General features: G+C 39.0%; 1 protein-coding gene across 3 annotated transcripts in view; it reads right to left on the minus strand.

Annotated features, from left to right (window-relative positions):
- Window positions 1-21505, minus strand: part of LOC141147251 (phospholipase A and acyltransferase 3-like) — a 129356-nt gene that overhangs the window by 34302 nt on the left and 73549 nt on the right. For 2 of the 3 annotated variants that reach the window (XM_073634452.1, XM_073634451.1), the window contains exon 5: window positions 16710-16984. The exons of the other annotated variant lie outside the window; for it this stretch is intronic. In XM_073634452.1, the coding sequence (XP_073490553.1) occupies window positions 16710-16984 (275 nt within the window). The remainder of the gene's footprint in view (window positions 1-16709; window positions 16985-21505) is intronic. 3 annotated transcript variants of the gene reach the window in all.

The raw sequence follows: 21505 nt of genomic DNA on the forward strand, positions 1-21505 counted from the left end.
TTCTCCCACACGCAGAAGAATGGCATCATCTTCACCTTCAGGCAGCACCCAGAAAATTTCAGAACAAAATGGGAATCATCATTCTCACAAAAGAGGCCGTTATGCCACATCATCCATGAACCAAGAAGATTCAATGGACTGACATCCTAATTCCTGATATCTCTTCATTTATTATACTAAGAGATGGTTCTCTATAAAAAACCTGTATTTATAACTGAATGTAACTGCATTCTGATAGTCACACACTGTGTGGGATCATGTTACATTCCAGTTATATTTATTATTACTTCTGATTCATATAGCCTTAGAATATATAAGTGAAATAAGGAAATTCTTGTTCAGTTATATATTATCAGGTAATAACAATAGATTTATTACTTTTTAGGACAAATATGTTCAATAATCCAGAAGTAATGGAAGCTTTTTCTTTCTTTTCTTAAAACAAATATATTATTACCTAACTAGTTCCTAGAATTATGTTTTTGTTTATTCTAATCTGAAGCAATACAACCTCAATTTTATGAGTTAACATATCTAAACAGTTACATATGAATAAAATATGTAATTGTTTACTCTAAAAGGGTTAAAATCCCAAAATAATTCAAACTATCTTCATCAATACCAAAGTTATTAACAGTACCTTTCTAACTGAATTATTTAGCCTAGGGCAAGACTAACCATATACAACCACCCTGGAATAAATAATTTCAACAAAAACTATATTCTGCACTCCAATTAATGAAACATCATTTTGATGTCTTTTGACATAGCACTTCTCTCCTGTAAGCGGAAGATCCGTGTACCCCCATTAGCCCTCCTCATTCTCCCAACCATATTATGTGGGAGTGTGACGAAGGCACTTATTCCCCTGAGAGATATTTATTCTCTTTCACGGGTAAATTGTGATTACTTGCAAAAAATAATTTATACAATGTATCATCTAATCTCATATGTTTTTTGTTTACTCTTTACTCCAGAATTCACTGGTTTCTTTTCTATCTATTCATCTCTTCAGTCCACACAGGTTGATCTGCGCAGTCAGTTCTGCATAACAAAAAGTAAGTCAAAACTATTTGATCTATTGCCATGGCACCACTGAATGTACTTTCCCTGAATGTTCAGGGAATAAATGTCCCTCAAAAAAGGACCAAAGCCTTCCGTACTTTCCATAACAAGAAGGCTCACATAGTATGCCTTCAAGAAACACACTTCACCAAAGATTCTACTCCAAAATATATTTCTCCTTTTTATCAACAAATTTACACGGCTTCTGCCTGTACCAAGCAAAGGGGAACTCTAATTGCATTTCACCGATCCACACCATTCACCTTATCATCAGAAATTAAAGACCCAGAAGGTAGATACCTGATACTCATGGGTTATATAATGGATACAGCAATCACTGTGATTTCCTACTACGCCCCTAACAAACAACCTACACCATTCCTCTCACATATATTACAAGTGATTAATACACACAAAATAGGAACAGTGATAATGTGTGGGGATTCGAACCAGGTCCTCCTCCCATTTCTAGATAAATCACCTTTTACACCATCCAAAATAACCTCTAGATTACCTTTTTCTCAACTTCTTTCTAAATACAATCTGGTAGATTCATGGAGACAAAGTAACCCAATGAAAAAGAAATTCACTTATTTCTCGCACCCTCATCAAACCTTCACCAGAATAGATCATATTTTTCTAACAATAGGAATGATACCAGAAATTATTGCATCAGATATAATTCCGATTCCGTGGTCTGACCATAATGCAGTATACACTACTATAGCCTCAGCCATACCAAAAGCGCATGACCCAACGTGGTACTTACCGGACATAATGCTCAAACACCCACTACATCAGATGGCCATTGAACAAGCTTTAAAGGAATACATATCAATTAATAATACAACAGACATCTCCCCAATAACACTGTGGGAAGCTCATAAACCTGTCTTGCGTGGTACAATACAAAGACAAATGGCACTATTTAAACGGGAACGCAAAAATCTAGCAAAAAAACTAGAACTCAATTTTAATGCAGCCTACATATCATTTCAAGATAATCCATCTCAGAGTACAAAATCTCATCTGGAAAAATCTAGATTGGAATACGATCTATTTCTCACGGAGTCAGTTGATAAATCCCTCAAACGCTCCAAACACAATTTCTACATGAATACAAACAAACCAGGTACATATTTGGCTCGGGCATTAAATTCAACTAACAAATCTTTCAAACCAATACGTTTGAAATTATCAAAAAATGTTTACACTTGTAATCCAGTTAAAATAGTCCATAAATTTCACTCACATCTCGCAACTTTATACAAGACTAACAATGAATTTAATCCTACAGAGGCTGAATCCTTCTTCTCAAAAATAACCTTACCTGAGTTGTCTCAGAATCAAAAAAGCAGTTTGGATGAGCCTATAACTATAGATGAAGTTGCTAACGCCATAAAAGACCTAAAACTTAACAAAAGACCAGGCCCAGACGGCTACTCGGCTTTATACTATAAAACATTCTCAGAAATACTCTCTCCCATTCTCACTGAAACTTTTAACAAACTTCTAGATGGACATTCTTTTCGGCAAGAAACACTAATGGCAATTGTTTGTATGATCCCAAAACCCCTTTCTGATGATACTTCCTGTGTGAATTATCGGCCTATCTCTCTGTTAAACCTCGATATTAAATTATTAGCAAAAATAATAGCAAAACGCCTCAATAGCATTATAGGAAAATTAATACATAGAGATCAAGTAGGCTTCATGCCAAATAGACAGGCAGGCGATAATATACGCAGGGCAGTGTTATTGGCACATATTGCTAAAAAACGGAAAATCCCTTTATGTTTTCTATCTCTCGATATTAAGAGGGCATTTGACACAGTATCCTGGCAATATATGCAATATTCATTACAAAAATGGGGTTTTGGACCCCACTTTTTAACATGGATCAAAGCATTATATAATAAACCCAAAGCCTATATAAAATATGCTGGATACAAATCTGAAGCCTTTAATATCGAAAGAGGTACCCGACAGGGTTGCCCATTATCTCCCTTATTATTTGCCCTTATACTCGAACCCATGGCCCAATACATCAGAACAAACCAAACTATAACTGGCATTGAAGTAGGAGGTATTACACACAAATTATGTATATTTGCAGACGATATATTACTTTTTCTATCATCACCACAGGTCTCTGGTCCTAACTTAATACCAGCTCTTGATGGATTTGCAGCCCTATCCGGCCTTATGATTAATCCTAAGAAATGCCTAGTGCTTAATATTTCACTCACAAACATGGAATTGATCCCGGCTAGGGCTGCACTCCCATTCACATGGGCAGAAAAATCAATCCCATATCTTGGAATTCATTTAACAGCATCTCATTCTGACTTATTCTCAACCAATTATCCTCCTGTATTAAGACAGATCACAAATCTAATAAAACAATGGTCGCAACTTCCTTTATCCTGGATAGGGAAGATTAATGCAATCAAAATGACTATTCTACCCAAATTGCTTTATCTATTCAGAGTCCTCCCTATTCCAATTCCTTCCTATTTTTTGAGAATAATACAAAAAAGAGCAACTTCGTTTATATGGGGCTCTTCTAAACCACGTATACCTATACACACACTACATCTTCCCAAAAATAAAGGAGGCCTGGGATATCCTAATTTTACTAACTACTACAGAGCAGCACATTTGGCCAGTCTGTCCAAATACCATGCAAAACAGGAAATCCCATTATGGGTATTTATAGAGGCTTCAGAAAATGACCCTCTATTAATATCAAATTTATTATGGCTTGATCCTAAAGACCGCTTTAAAATTCATAATCCCATAACTAAACACTTCTTATCTCTCTGGGATAAACTAAAAACCAAATATCAGTTACAATCTCCACACAATCCTCTCCTTTCTTTTATCAGAAATCCGGCCTTTTATCCGGCATGGATCTACCCAAATTCTTTTAAAGCTTGGACAACATCAGGCATTCAGACACTAAATGACTTCATAGCATCTAAATCATTCCTTTCATTCCCATCGCTTAGAGAAAAATATGATCTACCAAACTCTGAGATATTTAGATATCTCCAAATCAAAAATTTCTATACACCATTTCTAAAGGGGGATACACCATTATCCCAATTATCCATTTTTGAATCAATCTGTACAAAAGATCCATTTGCTAAAGGTACAATTTCATCACTTTATAATCAATTATATGGAGTAGCAAATCTTAATAGACCCTCTTACGTTCAGAGGTGGGAGGAGGACCTGGGACGAACTTTAGAAGACACGGACTGGTCTAACATATGGCACACATCTAAGTCATCTTCACCCAACATCTTAGCACTGGAGACAAATTATAAAGTCCTAACTCGCTGGTACCTTGTACCCGCTAGAGTGGCAAAATATTCACCTAATACCTCAGCTCTTTGTTTTCGAGGATGCCCAGAAATAGGCACATATTTACACATATGGTGGACGTGCCCAGTAATCCAAACCTTCTGGAAGGAAGTCTTCGTGATTGCATCTAAAATATTTAAAAAAATAATACAACCAGATCCATATTTAACTTTACTTAATCTAAAACCGGAATGGTTAACACTCTCTCAATTCAAACTTATGATCCAACTAATAACGGCTGCAAAACAAACAGTGGCCAAGGCATGGAAATCTCCTACATTGGTACTAGCAGAAACAATTCACAGAATGAATAATACAATGTCCCATGCTAAGATGGTAGCCATCGATCAAAATCAAATTCCAAAATTTGAAAAACTTTGGCATCCTTGGATAAAACAACAGTTCCTGTCAAACTTCAATGACTCTGTCCTGTTGCCATGGTAACAGATTAAATGACTTACAGAGACATCCATTCTAAGGCTTCAAAGAGAACTAAAAAGAATAATAAACTGACGAGCGGGACAACCTTGTGGACCATACCTCTACCTTTCAACCCTTTTTTCTTCTTTCTCTTTCCTTTTCTCCACCTTACGATTAAAGCTCATTATCAGAATTTATTTGACCTATATACACACTACTTGTAAACAATATGTATAGTAGTTATAAATCATTTAAATACCTACAAAAGTAACTAAGGAAATGATATATATCTTTAATTTAGGTTTACGTGAACCCAATGTTTAATATTTGAAATTTCATGATATTTTCAGGGGGGCAGGAGGCGGAGCCTAGCAGAGCAGACATGCATTGTTAGAGCTCCACATCGCTGAGGAGAGAAGAGAAGGACAAAGCGGAGCCTGCAGGCTCAAAAGGTATCCATTTGAACCTTTTTGCCCCAGGGAACAAACTGTGAAAGTTTGGGCAGGAAATATGGTACTGGGAGGAAACCGTGGCAGAAATAAAAATCACCTCACAAAGAGCTCACAGGCACTCACTGCAGCTGAAGCAGCTCCAGTCACCTCACAAGATACAGCATCAGGGCGCTCTCACAGACAGAAAATGTCACAGCAAGACTCTCCATTTGAGTCAGATACAGAACAAATCCTCTCACAAACTTCTCCACAAGCCTCCTCAGTATCCCCAGAAATATTATTACAATTTGAAAAGATGCTTCATAAGGCTTTAAAACAAACCTCAGACCAAATAACAAAAAGCCTAACCAAAGAAATAAGAGAGCTGGGAAACCGCACCGCAGCCTTAGAAATAAAAATGGATGAAATTGAAATTACAACCCAAGAAAATATAACAGAATTGGAACAATTAAAAAAAGAGAATTTAATACTTCAAACTAAGCTCGAAGATTACGAAAATAGAGCCAGACGTTCAAACTTGCGCATAAGGGGAATACCTGAAACTGTGACAGACCTGCAATCTACTATTACTGTTCTATTACAAGAACTAAAGCCAGATATCCCTATTGAACGTTTAGAACTGGACAGAGTACACAGAGCCCTCACAGCCAAAAAGAAAGATGGACCCCCACGTGATATAATCACAAAATTTCATTATTACAGAACGAAAGAACAAATACTAATTGCTGCAAGAGAAAAAAAGGAACTTAATTTTCAAGGACACAATTATCAAATTTTTGCTGACCTATCCCAACTTACTATTACTAAAAGACGATCCATGAAACCCCAACTAATGGAACTGCAACGCCACAATATTATGTATCAATGGGGCTTCCCCTTTTCAGTCAGATTTAACTACCAAGGTACAATTTACAGAAGCAGATCAGCAGATGAACTACAACAAACCCTTTTAAAATTAAATCTGACAGAACCCACAAGCAGCAACTCTCCCACAAGCAGAAGAATGGCGTCATCTTCACCTTCAGGCAGCACCCAGAAAATTTCAGAACAAAATGGGAATCATCATTCTCACAAAAGAGGCCGTTATGCCACATCATCCATGGACCAAGAAGATTCAATGGACTGACATCCTAATTCCTGATATCTCTTCATTTATTATACTAAGAGATGGTTCTCTATAAAAAACCTATATTTATAACTGAATGTAACTGCATTCTGATAGTCACACACTGTATGGGATCATGTTACATTCCAGTTATATTTCTTATTACTTCTGATTCATATAGCCTTAGAATATATAAGTGAAATAAGGAAATTCTTGTTCAGTTATATATTATCAGGTAATAATAGATTTATTACTTTTTAGGACAAATATGTTCAATAATCCAGAAGTAATGGAAGCTTTTTCTTTCTTTTCTTAAAACAAATATATTAATATCTAACTAGTTCCTAGAATTATGTTTTTGTTTATTCTAATCTGAAGCAATACAACCTCAATTTTATGAGTTAACATATCTAAACAGTTGCATATGAATAAAATATGTAATTGTTTACTCTAAAATGGTTAAAATCCCAAAATAATTCAAACTATCTGCATCAATACCAAAGTTATTAACAGTACCTTTCTAACTGAATTATTTAGCCTAGGGCAAGACTAACCATATACAACCACCCTGGAATAAATAATTTCAACAAAAACTATATTCTGCACTCCAATTAATGAAACATCATTTTGATGTCTTTTGACATAGCACTTCTCTCCTGTAAGCGGAAGATCCGTGTACCCCCATTAGCCCTCCTCATTCTCCCAATCATATTATGTGGGAGTGTGACGAAGGCACTTATTCCCCTGAGAGAGATATTTACTCTCTTTCACGGGTAAATTGTGATTACTTGCAAAAAATAATTTATACAATGTATCATTTAATCTCATATGTTTTTTGTTTACTCTTTACTCCAGAATTCACTGGTTTCTTTTCTATCTATTCATCTCTTCAGTCCACACAGGTTGATCTGCGCAGTCAGCTCTGCATAACAAAAAGTAAGTCAAAACTATTTGATCTATTGCCATGGCACCACTGAATATACTTTCCCTGAATGTTCAGGGAATAAATGTCCCTCAAAAAAGGACCAAAGCCTTCCGTACTTTCCATAACAAGAAGGCTCACATAGTATGCCTCCAAGAAACACACTTCACCAAAGATTCTACTCCAAAATATATTTCTCCTTTTTATCAACAAATTTGCACGGCTTCTGCCTGTACCAAGCAAAGGGGAACTCTAATTGCATTTCACCGATCCACACCATTCACCTTATCATCAGAAATTAAAGACCCAGAAGGTAGATACCTGATACTCATGGGTTATATAATGGATACAGCAATCACTGTGATTTCCTACTACGCTCCTAACAAACAACCTACACCATTCCTCTCACATATATTACAAGTGATTAATACACACAAAATATGAACAGTGATAATGTGTGGGGATTCGAACCAGGTCCTCCTCCCATTTCTAGATAAATCACCTTTTACACCATCCAAAATAACCTCTAGATTACCTTTTTCTCAACTTCTTTCCAAATACAATCTGGTAGATTCATGGAGAGAAAGTAACCCAATGAAAAAGAAATTCACTTATTTCTCGCACCCTCATCAAACCTTCACCAGAATAGATCATATTTTTCTAACAATAGGAATGATACCAGAAATTATTGCATCAGATATAATTCCGATTCCGTGGTCTGACCATAATGCAGTATACACTACTATAGCCTCAGCCATACCAAAAGCGCATGACCCAACGTGGTACTTACCGGACATAATGCTCAAACACCCACTACATCAGATGGCCATTGAACAAGCTTTAAAGGAATACATATCAATTAATAATACAACAGACGTCTCCCCAATAACACTGTGGGAAGCTCATAAGCCTGTCTTGCGTGGTACAATACAAAGACAAATGGCACTATTTAAACGGGAACGCAAAAATCTAGCAAAAAAACTAGAACTCAATTTTAATGCAGCCTACATATCATTTCAAGATAATCCATCTCAGAGTACAAAATCTCATCTGGAAAAATCTAGATTGGAATACGATCTATTTCTCACTGAGTCAGTTGATAAATCCCTCAAACGCTCCAAACACAATTTCTACATGAATACAAACAAACCAGGTACATATTTGGCTCGGGCATTAAATTCAACTAACAAATCTTTCAAACCAATACGTTTGAAATTATCAAAAAATGTTTACACTTGTAATCCAGTTAAAATAGTCCATAAATTTCACTCACATCTCGCAACTTTATACAAGACAAACAATGAATTTAATCCTACAGAAGCTGAATCCTTCTTCTCAAAAATAAACTTACCTGAGTTATCTCAGAATCAAAAAAGCAGTTTGGATGAGCCTATAACTATAGATGAAGTTGCTAACGCCATAAAAGACCTAAAACTTAACAAAAGACCAGGCCCAGACGGCTACTCGGCTTTATACTATAAAACATTCTCAGAAATACTCTCTCCCATTCTCACTGAAACTTTTAACAAACTTCTAGATGGACATTCTTTTCGGCAAGAAACACTAATGGCAATTGTTTGTATGATCCCAAAACCCCTTTCTGATGATACTTCCTGTGTGAATTATCGGCCTATCTCTCTGTTAAACCTCGATATTAAATTATTAGCAAAAATAATAGCAAAACGCCTCAATAGCATTATAGGAAAATTAATACATAGAGATCAAGTAGGCTTCATGCCAAATAGACAGGCAGGCGATAATATACGCAGGGCAGTGTTATTGGCACATATTGCTAAAAAACGGAAAATCCCTTTATGTTTTCTATCTCTCGATATTAAGAGGGCATTTGACACAGTATCCTGGCAATATATGCAATATTCATTACAAAAATGGGGTTTTGGACCCCACTTTTTAACATGGATCAAAGCATTATATAATAAACCCAAAGCCTATATAAAATATGCTGGATACAAATCTGAAGCCTTTAATATCGAAAGAGGTACCCGACAGGGTTGCCCATTATCTCCCTTATTATTTGCCCTTATACTCGAACCCATGGCCCAATACATCAGAACAAACCAAACTATAACTGGCATTGAAGTAGGAGGTATTACACACAAATTATGTATATTTGCAGACGATATATTACTTTTTCTATCATCACCACAGGTCTCTGGTCCTAACTTAATACCAGCTCTTGATGGATTTGCAGCCCTATCCGGCCTTATGATTAATCCTAAGAAATGCCTAGTGCTTAATATTTCACTCACAAACATGGAATTGATCCCGGCTAAGGCTGCACTCCCATTCACATGGGCAGAAAAATCAATCCCATATCTTGGAATTCATTTAACAGCATCTCATTCTGACTTATTCTCAACCAATTATCCTCCTGTATTAAGACAGATCACAAATCTAATAAAACAATGGTCGCAACTTCCTTTATCCTGGATAGGGAAAATTAATGCAATCAAAATGACTATTCTACCCAAATTGCTTTATCTATTCAGAGTCCTCCCTATTCCAATTCCTTCCTATTTTTTGAGAATAGTACAAAAAAGAGCAACTTCGTTTATATGGGGCTCTTCTAAACCACGTATACCTATACACACACTACATCTTCCCAAAAATAAAGGAGGCCTGGGATACCCTAATTTTACTAACTACTACAGAGCAGCACATTTGGCCAGTCTGTCCAAATACCATGCAAAACAGGAAATCCCATTATGGGTATTTATAGAGGCTTCAGAAAATGACCCTCTATTAATATCAAATTTATTATGGCTTGATCCTAAAGACCGCTTTAAAATTCATAATCCCATAACTAAACACTTCTTATCTCTCTGGGATAAACTAAAAACCAAATATCAGTTACAATCTCCACACAATCCTCTCCTTTCTTTTATCAGAAATCCGGCCTTTTATCCGGCATGGATCTACCCAAATTCTTTTAAAGCTTGGACAACATCAGGCATTCAGACACTAAATGACTTCATAGCATCTAAATCATTCCTTTCATTCCCATCGCTTAGAGAAAAATATGATCTACCAAACTCTGAGATATTTAGATATCTCCAAATCAAAAATTTCTATACACCATTCCTAAAGGGGGATACACCATTATCCCAATTATCCATTTTTGAATCAATCTGTACAAAAGATCCACTTGCTAAAGGTACAATTTCTTCACTTTATAATCAATTATATGGAGTAGCAAATCTTAATAGACCCTCTTACGTTCAGAGGTGGGAGGAGGACCTGGGACGAACTTTAGAAGACACGGACTGGTCTAACATATGGCTCACATCTAAGTCATCTTCACCCAACATCTTAGCACTGGAGACAAATTATAAAGTCCTAACTCGCTGGTACCTTGTACCCGCTAGAGTGGCAAAATATTCACCTAATACCTCAGCTCTTTGTTTTCGAGGATGCCCAGAAATAGGCACATATTTACACATATGGTGGACGTGCCCAGTAATCCAAACCTTCTGGAAGGAAGTTTTCGTGATTGCATCTAAAATATTTAAAAAGATAATACAACCAGATCCATATTTAACTTTACTTAATCTAAAACCGGAATGGTTAACACTCTCTCAATTCAAACTTATGATCCAACTAATAACGGCTGCAAAACAAACAGTGGCCAAGGCATGGAAATCTCCTACATTGGTACTAGCAGAAACAATTCACAGAATGAATAATACAATGTCCCATGCTAAGATGGTAGCCATCGATCAAAATCAAATTCCAAAATTTGAAAAACTTTGGCACCCTTGGATAAAACAACAGTTCCTGTCAAATTTCAATGACTCTGTCTTGTTGCCATGGTAACAGATTAAATGACTTACAGAGACACCCATTCTAAGGCTTCAAAGAGAACTAAAAAGAATAATAAACTGACGAGCGGGACAACCTTGTGGACCATACCTCTACCTTTCAACCCTTTTTCTTCTTTCTCTTTCTTTTTCTCCACCTTACAATTAAAGCTCATTATCAGAATTTATTTGACCTATATACACTCTACTTGTAAACAATATGTATAGTAGGTATAAATCATTTAAATACCTACAAAAGTAACTAAGGAAATGATATATATCTTTAATTTAGGTTTACGTGAACCCAATGTTTAATATTTGAAATTTCATGATATTTACCTATATAAACCCTACTGTAAAACAATGAGCTTACTTTATAGATCCTTGTAAACTTACTTTATGTATCTTTATAACATTGTATACTCAATAAACTTCTTTTGACAAGGAAATTTCATGATATTTTCCTATATAAACCCTACTGTAAAACAATGAGCTTACTTTATAGATCCTTATAAACTTACTTTATGTATCTTTATAACATTGTATACTCAATAAACTTCTTTTGACAAGGAAAAAAAATAAATAAAAAATGGCTCTTTAAGAGCTATGGGCTGAAGTGACATTTTGACATCACTTTCACCCTGCAATGGTATGGAGCTGGTTGGGAGCCATATTCCCCTCACTCAGCTCCATACCTAACAGGGGACAGGACACGACCACCTCCGGTAAGCGGCGGAGGGAACCTCCCGCCGCTGATAAAAGTGATCTCGCTGCGAATCCGCCGCAGAGACCACTTTTATCTGAAATGTGTGGAAGAAGGGTGAAAATACTGCGCTAAACCCAATGAAGCGTGAAAAAAGCTGCTGACACACAAAAAAAACAAGTCTAGTCAAGAATTCAAACAATAAGTATATCACTAAATATTAATGTATAAGTGAATGAATAAAAAATATATATATATATGCATCCAAAACACTTCAATCACAAAGGCGAGATGGATGCAAAAAAATGGGTGAACAATAAATATTGTATAACATCAAAATAAACCCCAAAGTGCTGTGAAGTAATGGCAATAAACAAAAAAAAGGGGACCAAAAGTCCACATGTAAAGTGTGAAGTGTCCAATGGTTGGGGAACTTTCTCCTCAATCTTCAACCAAAGTAGAAAATGCACCAATGAATAGGAGAAGACATTCAGATAGAAGGATGGATACTCTTACTGGATCGGTTGGACGCACGTACGGTAGTGCCTCTATAGGGCTTTGGGATACTGGATCCCCAGTGGTGATGCCAAACTGAATGGTCTCCTGCAGGCCGCAAACTCCAATCCACATGGGGTTGGGTGATGGTTCCAAACGAGGGTTCCAAGGCTAACGGCTACCAAACAGGTCCAAAAATGAAGGTGGTCCAAAGATGGTCATCAGTACTCCAGCATGAGGAAACAAGAGAAAAAAGAACTCCATGTGGCGTAGGTCAACCAAGATAGGTTTATTAAAGGTAAAATACCATATAATGAAAAGGGTGATCACAAAAAAAGGCAATGTGGGAAGCAGGAGGTGCTGGTCCAACGCGTTTCGACTAATAAGTCTTTCACAGGGGCACATATGCCCCTGTGGAAGACTTGTTAGTCGAAACGCGACTGTGTGTATGCTCCATCGGACTTTTGCTGGCGGAATTCCAGCCAGCAAAAGATTGAGAGCATGTTCTTAATTTTTCGGTCGGAAAAAGTTCTGATCGGAAATTCTGATCGTCTGTACCAATTTCGAAGCGCAAAATTCCTACGCATGCTCGGAAACAATTTGAAGCATGCTCGAAAGCATTGAACTTCATTTTCTCAGCTCGTCGTCGTGTTGTCCGTCACCGCGTTCTTGACGGCGAAAGTTCAGAGAACTTTTGTGTGACCGTGTGTATGCAAGCCAAGCTTGAGCGGAATCCCGTCGGAAAAACCATCCAAGATTTTTCCAGCGAAAATTCCGCTCGTGTTTACGCAGCATTAGATTTTTGGAGATAGATAAGTAAACAGTACAGATATATGTGCTTTGTTCAAATTCCATGACTGGGGTTTACAACCATTTTAAGATTTTATTTGCATTAGCCTTTCTAAATTTGGTGTATTTGTCAAAATGTGCATCTTAACCACTTCCGGGCACTTTCACCCCCTTCCTTCCCAGGCCAATTTTCAGTTTTCAGCGCTGTCACACTTTGAATGATAATTGCGCGATTATGCAACACTGTACCCAAATGACATTTTTAACATTTTCTTTCACACAAATAGAGCTTTCTTTTGGTAGTATGTAATCACCACTGGGTTTTTTATTTTTTGCTAAACAACCTAAAAAAGACAGAAGATTTTGAAAAAAAATACTTTTTTTTTGTTTCTGTTATAAAATTTTGCAAATAAGTAATATTTCTTCTTCACTGATGAGCGCTGAAGAGGCTGCAATAATGGGCACTGATGAGGTTGCACTGATGAGGTTGCACTGATGGGCACTGATAAGCTTTACCAATGTAAGGAATATACTGACAGACACAGCGCGTAAGGAAAGGACTGCCGATAATCTGCAAGTCTGTTTACATGTGATCAGCTGGGCTTGGACACAGCTGATTACATTGTAAAGGGCCACTGCATGCACTTGGGCAGGGTTCTGGAAGGGTGTCCACTAAAATCCTAAATAATGCTGTAGAGCTGCACAATTAATAGTCAAGAATCGTTATCACGATCTTGACTAAAGTGTTTCACAATTCTTTCTATGCAAAGAATTCTCTCTGCTCTTCTGAAGCTACAGCCCTCAAAAGAAAGGAAGAGAAAAACTGGGCAGTCTGCCAAGAATCAAAACATTCTTTATCAGTTGCACTTAGGCTCCATTCACAGAGGGGCAACTTTGGATCCGACTTCAAGTCGCCCCTAGTCGCGCTACATGAAAAAATCAATGTAAGTGAATGGATCCGTCTTAATGCACACTACTGCAGTCGCTCCGACTTCAGAAAAGGTTCCCGTACTACTTCAATCCGACTAGAAGGCGACTTGTACCCATTGATTTCAATGGAAGTTGCCTCCAAGTCTGATCACTGTTCATACTGAGGCAACTTTACAGGAAGCAGAAAGGAAACAGAAAGTAATTTACTCCACTAAACAGCCAGCCCCCTCCTTCTCACACACAGCTGATAAGCTCTGATTGGCCACTTGTAAAGTTCCCTGTCCTGAAGGCGACTTCAAGTTGTGTTGTAAGTTGCCCCAAGTCGCGCTGTGATTCATACTCAAGTCGTGTCCAAGTTGCCTCCCAAAGTCGCGCTGGAAGTCGTGTTACCCCTGTGTGAATGGGCTCTCAAGTATAAACATTGTAACAATTTGTCAATGGAATAGACTTTGTGTGTGAAAAAAGTTTAAACACTAAACCTTTTTCTGACATTTGTTGGTTTCAAGTTAAAATAATTTTTTTTTGCTAGAAAAATACTTAGAACCCCCAAACATTATATATATATTTTTTAGTAGACATCCTAGAGAATAAAATGGTGGTTGTTGAAATATTTTTTTCACACTGTATTTGCGCAGTGGTCTTTCAAATAAAAATTACTTTAATGAATAATAAAAAAAAAAAACGAACTAACCAGTAAAGTTAGACCTTTTTTTTTGTATAATGTGAAAGATTTTACGTCGCGAGAATCGTAAGGATGAGCTCCAGCGTGTTCACATACTCCACGTGCCGAGCCCGCCAGGAAGTCGGCAGGGTGCTGCCCTAATCACAGGCAGTAAGACATTTCCCAATCTCTGCAGCCACACATCGGGAAAATGTCTCACTGCCTGTGATTAGCGCTTTGCAGTGCCGACTTCCTGGCGGGCTCGGCACGTGGAGTGTGCGAACACGCCGGAGCTCATCCTTAATCAGGAGAGAATTGTGATCTTTTTATGCTAAGCAAAAAAATCGTGATTCTCATTTTGGCCAGGATCGTGCAGCTCTACAATGCTGTTATAATTTTTTCAGCTTTCTTTTGTAGACTACAAAACATCTCTCCCCTGTGATATGGAGATGAGGTGTCCGTTTATGAAGCAGTGAAATCTATTCACTGCTTCATTCTCCAGCATTTACAGAGGAGATCTTTCTCCTCTGTGTGCCTGTTTATGAAGCTTTGTAGATCGCTTCACCTTCGGAGGAGTGAAGCGATCTACAAACGCTTCCAACAATGGAGAACGGCCCCTAAAACTGGAATCTCGTGAGACTTTATGAGATTACAGTACCAGAAATTCACCGAGACACCGAGATGTCAGTTTATTAAACAGTGATAAATTATCACCGCTCAATACACTGACAGACGGAGTGGTTAATGTTAAAAAAAATAAGGAGTCCCCCTACATTTTATATATATATACACACACACATTATATATATAAATATATATACACACACACATAAATATGACAGGGGGACATGGTTACAGTGTTGGGGGGTCTGAACGAGATAGAAGGAAGTTAAAAATCTTCCTCCTTCCCCCTCAGATCCCCCCAGATTCCCTCTTCACTCCCCGATTCTCCACCTCTGAACTGGTGAATTGGGGAGGATTAATTCTGACTCAGATCGCCAGTGAAGTGCTGAGATCACAGCTTCATAAACTGGCCGTTATCGTGTCAGTCAATGAGGATTCTCCATGTGCAGATATCATCGGCGGGAGAACATGTTCAAACACTACTCCCCCCGATTATCTCGTTTTTAATAAACTGTTTATGGACTGTGATCAGCGGCGATCCTCTGGATCACCGCTGATCACTGCTTCATAAATGGACACCAATGAGCGCTGGATGTTTATAGTCAAAATCAAGAGAGACAAGGCTGCATTTCTATAGATGCAGTACAGTCAGTGAAAGTTGTCACTGTCTAGAACAAGAAGTGGTTTACAGGCAGCATCACCAGGTGACAATAAAAGAAAAAACCCTAAAGAATGGAAACCAATGCAGGTACTATATCTAAGACGGATAACCTGCAATATATTACATTTTTGATTTTGGGTTTAAATAAACATTCATTTGTAGATCATCCAACTTATGAAAATAGGTTTGAAAACAGGATAAAGACTTAAAGGGTAAGTTCACCTTTACAGAAAACTCTGTAAGGTGAACTTACACAGGTCCCTCACCTCGACCCCACCCCCACCCCAGGCCGGCTGACCTGGACGGTGGCAATCTCTGGTTCTAAGTCCCAGGTATATCCGCACCAAGTGTCCTGGTCTTAGAAATCCCCTGAGCTAAAAGTCCAAAACGGACATTTTGGAGCATTCTAATTGGTCAGCGCCATCACATGGGTGATGCCGACCAATCAGCAGCCGTATATAGCCCGTCCTGTCTGCTATGGAGAAGACGGAGAGGATGGAGAGAGGATTTCTAACTCCCGGGCTTCTGACGCGGATATACCGGGGCTTAGAACAGGAGATTGCCGCGGTCCAGGTCAGCGGGACCAGGGGGGGGGGGACCTGTGTAAGTTCACCTTACAGATTTTTCGGTAAAGGTGACCTATTTCTCTACTGCCTGCATTGCTTTCAACCACTTTCTGTGTATGTTTTCTGTACCTGCTTAGAGAATTCCTCTTCATATCGTACGTAATTCACAAAGTGTTCACAGTTCTTGCCAATCATGCTATAACCAAACTTCTTCCCCACTAAGGACTTTGCTCTCCTCACAATTTCTTCTGCATCATAGGGAGTCATAAAAATGTCATTCGTGTTGTTCACTAGATAATATCGTTCACCAGCAACTTTCTCCAACTTTCCGAATTCCACCTTAGCTCTGTCTCTAAATATTATGTGTTTATCGATTTTACATATTTCATCCAGACTTTTCCGAGCTGAGTAAACAGAGAGAGTAGATCTATGATTAGAGGAACAAATAATGAGTACATTTACCTTTCCAAACGTGTTACTAAAGCACCTTATGGATGTTTTATGAACACCTGGGCTAAATTTAAAGCCGTATTAAACCCAAAAACATTACATATTGCAGCTTTTACCAATCCTTAGTTGTGGTGTCTGCATTTGTTTTCTTTTTCTTTGGATTTTACCCTGTCGTTTCCTCCTATATTAGCGTGCCCCCCACTCTGGATGAAGGAGTACAGGGGGGTACATTTGGACAGCAGCATTGTCAGTCTGGGGGGAGAGGAGTGCTAGATGTACTAGCAGATTTAGATACACTAACAAATTAAAGCCAAACTCCAGCCAACACTTTTTAAGAAGTTACAGCAAACAGTTTTTTTTCCTTTTGGGATAAAAGCTTTGCATAAAGGAATAAAAGCAGATCATTGTAAGCACCTCTATCAGTGTTAACGGGTTTGTCTCGACCCCCTAACTGCTACATCTGCAGGAAAGCTTGTTCTGTTAAAAAACAGCAGACTTACAGGATCACTAGGTGAAAATAAAAGAAAAAAAGCTCAAAAAAGAAAATGAATTCAGACATCACATCTAAGAATTGGTAAGCTGCAATATAACAATATAATACATGTTGATTTTACACTTTAATACAGAAGAAAATAACTACCGCTATAAAAACATAACAGAAAATCAAAGTGGAAATCTAAAAACATAAAAGAGAATGATGTGCAGTGAAGGATCTTTTCCAACAGTGGTGGTCTCCATGTGTGGGCAGGCTTTACAGGAATAGGGTAGTTTACAGCAATGGCACTACATACAGTGCCTTGAAAAAGTATTCATACCCCTTGAAATTTTCCACATTTAGTGACAACCAAAAACGTAAATGTATTTTATGTGATAGACCAACACAAAGTGGCACATAATTGTGAAGTGGAAGGAAAATGATAAATGGCTTTAAATTTTCTTTTTATAAATAAATAAGTGAAAAGTGTGGGGGGTACATTTGTATGGCGCCCCCCGGAGTCAATACTTTGTAGAACCCCCTTTCTCTGCAATTACAGCTGCAAGTCTTTTTGGGGATGTCTCTACCAGCTTTGCACATCTAGAGAGGGACATTTTTGACCATTCTTCTTTGCAAAATATGTCAGATTGGATGGAGAGTGTCTGTGAACAGCAATTTTCAAGTCTTGCCACAGATTCTCAATTGGATTTAGGTCTGGACTGTGACTGGTCCATTCTAACACATGAATATGCTTTGATCTAAACCATTCCATTGTAGCTCTGGCTGTATGTTTAGTGTCGTTGTCCTGCTGGAAGGGGAACCTCCGCCCCAGTCTCAAGTCTTTTGCAAACTTCAACAGGTTTTCTTCTTAAGGCCCTACACACGGTCAGAAAATCTGAAGATAAATTTCGTCCGATGAACGATCTGCCGATTTTCTGATCGTTAGTATGCTGCTTTTGACAGACGATTACACATTTTCGGCAGACAAAAACTGGATGTGCAGGCTTGAAAATTTTTGTCTGATGTGACCACAACGTCTGATTTTCTTTCCATTAATATGGTTTTCTGACAAAAAAAATCTGAAGAGCAAGATTAGGCATGCTCAGAAATGAAAGAACACATACAAAACAATTCAACACATTACGTCACTTCTGAAGTTGAATTCTGTCGTCAGAAAATTTTCTGATAGTGAGTAGGGATGGGCCGAACACACGAGCCTTCAAAACGCTGCGCATCCTCCTGCAGCATGTACCCTACACTGTGGTCGAACAGTTCGGGGGACTCCTCAGGGGGTGATGGTGGGGCTAGTGAAGGAGTGACTGATGACATTGAGCCGTTGGAAGAGGCCGTTTTGGCAGCTGCATTGGCAGACAAAGTACCCTGAGCCTGGGTGACAGAGGATGAGGAGGATGAGGACGGCTTGTCCATCCACTCTACCAACTCTACTGCATGTTGTGGCTCAACACGGCCAGCTGCCGAAAAAAAGGACAAGCGTATCCCACGACCACATGCTGAGGATGCACCGTGTCCAAGACCAGCACTGTTGGCTGTGGACACAGAGCCTGCTTGCCCTCTTTTAGTGGCCTGTGAGCATCTGCCGCTCCTTGGTGGCCTTCCAGACATACTGTACAATTGGATTAACAAAACAACTCCTGAAGTTTACTAAAAACAGTACACCAGGAACGGCCTACAGTCAGGTATAGGCCTGGCTAGACTATATATATATATATATATATATGTATTAAATGAACTGCAGCTCACTGAGTCACCTGCCTAAAAGTGTCTTTCAACACGTACTCCAGGAATGGCCTACAGTCAGGTATAGGCTTGGCTGGACTACAATGCAGTGGATATATATTTTATGAACTGTACCTCACTGAGTCCCCTGCCTGAAAGTGTCTTTGAACACACACTCCAGGAATGGCCTACTGTCAGGTATAGGCTTGGCTAGACTATATATATACAAGCCTGCATATATATATATAAATTAAATGAACTGCAGCTCACTGAGTCACCTGCCTGAAAGTGTCTTTGAACACGTACTCCAGGAATGGACAACAGTCAGGTATATGCCTGGCTGGACTACAATGCAGTGGATATATATTTTATGAACTTCACCTCACTGAGTCACCGGCTGAACGTGTCTTTGAACACGTACTCCAGAAATGGCCTACAGTCAGGTATAGGCTTGGCTGGACTACAATGCAGTGGATATATATTTTATGAACTGTACCTCACTGAGTCACCTTCCTGAAAGTGTCTTTGAACACGCACTCCAGGAATGGCCTACTGTCAGGTATAGGCTTGGCTAGACTATATTTATATACAAGCCTGTATATGTATATAAATTAAATAAACTGCAGCTCACTGAGTCACCTGCCTGAAAGTGTCTTTGAACACGTACTCCAGAAATGGCCTACTGTCAGGTATAGGCTTGGCTGGACTACAATGCAGTGGATATATATTTTATGAACTGTACCTCACTGAGTCACCTGCCTGAAAGTGTCTTTGAACACGTACTCCAGCAATGGCCCACAGTCAGGTATAGGCTTGGCTGGACTACAATGCAGTGGATATATATTTTATGAACTGCACCTCACTGAGTCACCTGCCTGAAAGTGTCTATGAACACGTACTCCAGCAAAGGCCTCAAGGCTGCTGGGAATTCACACGCGACGCCACAACATCATCTCCCGTCAGGCGATAGTGAGGCCTGAGCCGCAAACCGGAAGACGAGCGGGGACAAGGCTTGTTCCGCACGCCGGCGAACGAGAGAGACGGCGACCCTTACTATCCATTCAAACTGCTGGATAAGCTTGGTGTCGACTTATGGGCACCGGTAACATGTGAGTTGCATAGCCTTTGCTTTTACTTGATCTTTAATAAATGCTTTTTAGCATATTGCGCTATGAATGCTATTTGTTTTCTATGAGGACAGATTGACGTGCTAAACGGCATTGGGGACAGCTTAAAGCAGATTGGTTATCCCTTAATGAACCGAGGGCTTGTATGTATTTCTATCTGGTGAGTGGCCAATTTTTATGCGGTGGTGGTGTTGGCACTGAAAGTCACTTTAAGCACTAAGGAGAAACTAGAGCACTACAACAGCACAACGAAAGTGGAGAGCCCATCCAGGGACCCGCGTTTTTATCAACACAAGTGGATTTAAACTGGACTCTATACATTTCAATTTATATATGTTTTTTAGAATGGTAGATTTGAGTGGTGATATTAAGAGTTAATGAAAATCACTGATGTATATGTAGATCATTGATTTAGATGGTAGCGCAGTCAACACTAGATATACACATATGTCACACACTGTTGCTGGTATGTTGGCCCATTCCTTCATGCAGATCTCCTCTAGAGCAGTGATGTTTTGGGGCTCTCGCTGGGCAACACGGACTTTCAACTGTCTCCAAAGGTTTTCTATAGGGTTGAGATCTGGAGACTGGCTAGACCACTCCAGGACCTTGAAATGCTTCTTATGATGCCACTCCTTCGTTCCCCGGGCGGTGTGTTTGGGATCATTGTCATGCTGAAAGACCCAGCCACATTTCATCTTCAATGCCCTTGCTGATGGGAGGAGGTTTGCACTCAAAATCTCACGATACATTGCCCCATTCATTCTTTCATGTACATGGATCAGTAGTCCTGTTCCCTTTGCAGAGAAACCCCCCCGAAGCATGATGTTGCCACCCCCATGCTTCACAGTAGGTATGGTGTTCTTTGGTTGCAACTCAGCATTCTCTCTCCTCCAAACACGACGAGTTGTGTTTCTACCAAACAGTTCTACTTTGATTTCATCTGACCATATGACATTCTCCCAATCCTCTTCTGGATCATCCAAATGCTCTCTAGCAAACCTCAGACGGGCCCGGACATGTACTGGCTTAAGCAGTGGGACACGTCTGGCACTGCAAGATCTGAGTCCCCGGCGGCGTAGTGTGTTACTGATGGTAGCCTTTGTTATGTTGGTCCCAGCTCTCTGCAGGTCATT

Source organism: Aquarana catesbeiana, linkage group LG06 (assembly GCF_042186555.1).
Source record: "Aquarana catesbeiana isolate 2022-GZ linkage group LG06, ASM4218655v1, whole genome shotgun sequence".
Taxonomy (NCBI): domain Eukaryota; kingdom Metazoa; phylum Chordata; class Amphibia; order Anura; family Ranidae; genus Aquarana; species Aquarana catesbeiana.